The sequence below is a fragment of the Meles meles genome, chromosome 17 (assembly GCF_922984935.1).
Source record: "Meles meles chromosome 17, mMelMel3.1 paternal haplotype, whole genome shotgun sequence".
In the NCBI taxonomy this organism is placed as follows: domain Eukaryota; kingdom Metazoa; phylum Chordata; class Mammalia; order Carnivora; family Mustelidae; genus Meles; species Meles meles.
In genome coordinates, this window is record NC_060082.1 from 49,783,067 (window position 1) to 49,785,383 (window position 2,317).

At 42.3% G+C, this 2,317-nt stretch overlaps 1 protein-coding gene across 1 annotated transcript; it reads left to right on the forward strand.

Moving 5' to 3' along the window:
* The first annotated feature begins 376 nt into the window (after positions 1 to 376).
* Positions 377 to 2,102, forward strand: APOBEC4 (apolipoprotein B mRNA editing enzyme catalytic polypeptide like 4). The gene has a single exon (XM_045982968.1). The coding sequence runs from the start codon at positions 395 to 397 to the stop codon at positions 1,493 to 1,495; it is 1,101 nt and encodes a 366-aa protein (XP_045838924.1). The 5' UTR covers positions 377 to 394; the 3' UTR covers positions 1,496 to 2,102.
* The last annotated feature ends 215 nt before the right edge of the window (positions 2,103 to 2,317 follow it).

The window sequence follows — 2,317 nt, forward strand, 5'->3', positions numbered from 1 at the left end:
TAACTATCTTTTAAAATCAAAGATGCTGGGGCGCCTGGGTGGCTCAGTGGGTTGAAGCCTCTGCCTTTGGCTTGGGTTGTGATCCCAGGGTCCTGGGATGGAGTCCCGCATCCGGCTCTCTGCTCAGCAGGGAGCCTGCCTCTCTCTCTCTCTCTCTCTCTCTCTCTCTCTCTCTCTCTCTCTCTGCCTGCCTCTGCCTACGTGTGATCTCTGTCAAATAAATAAATAAAATCTTTTTAAAAAAATCAAAGATGCTACAGCTATTGTGCTACCTTCTTTAAGAAAAGTATGGCTCAATAAATCAATGCATTTTCTTTAGTTTTTCCTGCACTGGTTTTACGTATAATTTCTTTTCCTTGTTTAGGGTTGCAGCTAGAAGACCATAAATCTAGCAATGGAACCCTTATATGAAGAATACCTAGCAAATCGTGGAACAATAGTAAAACCTTATTACTGGCTAAGCTTCTCTCTAGATTGTTCGAACTGTCCTTACCATATTCGGACAGGTGAAGAAGCAAGAGTTCCCTACACAGAATTTCATCAGATTTTTGGATTCCCTTATGGGCCAGTGTATGCTCAAACAAAGCACCTCACGTTTTATGAGCTAAAAACTTCTTCTGGAAGCCTGGTGCAAAAGGGCCACGCTAGCAGTTGCACTGAGAACAATATCCATCCAGAATCGATGTTATTCGAGATGAATGGTTATTTTGATGCAGCCCGACACAAAAACAATGCTATCAGGCATATCATTCTGTATTCCAACAACTCTCCTTGTAATGAAGCCAACCACTGCTGCATCAGCAAAATGTACAATTTCTTAATAATGTATCCAGACGTTACTCTCAGCATTTACTTTTCCCAGCTCTATCATACTGAGGCCGAATTTCCTGCCTCGGCGTGGAACCGGGAAGCTCTCCGGAGCTTGGCCAGTTTATGGCCACAGGTCACCTTGAGCCCAATAAGTGGTGGAATTTGGCATTCTCTCCTCAACAGCTTTGTGAGCGGTGTCTCAGGACCCACTGTTTTCCAGCCTATTTTAACCGGGAGAGCACTGGCTGATAGGCACAATGCATATGAAATCAACAGGATAACGGGAGTGAAACCTTATTTCACTGATGTTCTTCCCCAGACAAAAGAGAATCAGAACATAAAAGCTCAGGCGGCTTTAGAGAGCAATCCCTTCAATAAGGTCTTTCCTGGACAGTATTTTCAAGTGACACGTGGACAACCGCAAGCCAATCTGACCCCAGACCTCAGAGTTCCCGTCATTTTTGTGTTGGTGCCTTTCAGAGACCTACCACCAATCCATGTGCGTCAAAACACACACAAACCCAGGATTATTGTGAGGCACTTAAATATGCCTCAAATGTCATTCCCGGACACCAAGGGCCTCAGAAGGCCTCCCATGGGAATGCCAGTGGGGAGAATGGAAATCACGGAGCAGGTTGCAAGTACCAAAGAAGCAGATGAAAAGAAGAAGAAAGGGAAAAAATAAAATCTATATTTCTACAACGTAAGACCAAACAACTACGAGAGGACAAATTCAATAGCAAACAAAAATCTAGAGACTTTCTCTCTTTGGTCTGATCCAAGATGGGAGATGAACTGATATACTAAAAGCAAGACCTGAAATATCTGCTATCTCGACAGCTATAAAGCTACCCAACTTTTACCATAATCCAAAATGTTTTCATAAGCAACTTGACCTCTCTCCTTTATTTTGAAAGCAACAGTCTCAAATGGAGCCATTAGTACCTTATTAATTCTTTGGTGTGGAAAAGAAAACGTCTACCCACACCATCTTTCCACCGAAAAAGGCCATGGACTAAACAGCTTCCTAAATTTATTTTAGTATAAAAATTTACTGTAAGATTGGAAAACAGCCTGAAGTTACTGACATTAAGTGCTGTCTGCAAAAGCAAACCAGTGATTTTCCATTAATTGTTAATCATGAACAGAAGACTTTAGGTAGCCCATTTTTTTCTTAAAGGGGTTCAAAATAGTTTGGTATGGAAAAAAAAAAACCAACTCTTTTGCTAATTGATCATATATAGCTGCAAAAATTGATTTTTGAAACCTAGTCACCTGCTCAATGTTGATTTTTCCCAGCTCAGCTCTCTCCCTCCTGATCAGACAACAGAGGCAAAATGATACATGAGACCCTGCAAAGGCTCCTTCCATCACACACCATGTAAAATCCAAGCTGCTCTTACTGGCTGTGAAGGCTCCTTCTCTACCTTCCAGCTGCCCAATCTCATCGCAAGATTGTAAGTTCTTACTGGTCAGACACCGTCCCTCTCCCTCTATGGTTTTCCCT

Coding starts and splice junctions, on each gene's coding strand:
- APOBEC4 (XM_045982968.1), top strand. CDS start 395: ATGGAACCCTTATATGAAGAATACCTAGCAAATCGTGGAACAATAGTA.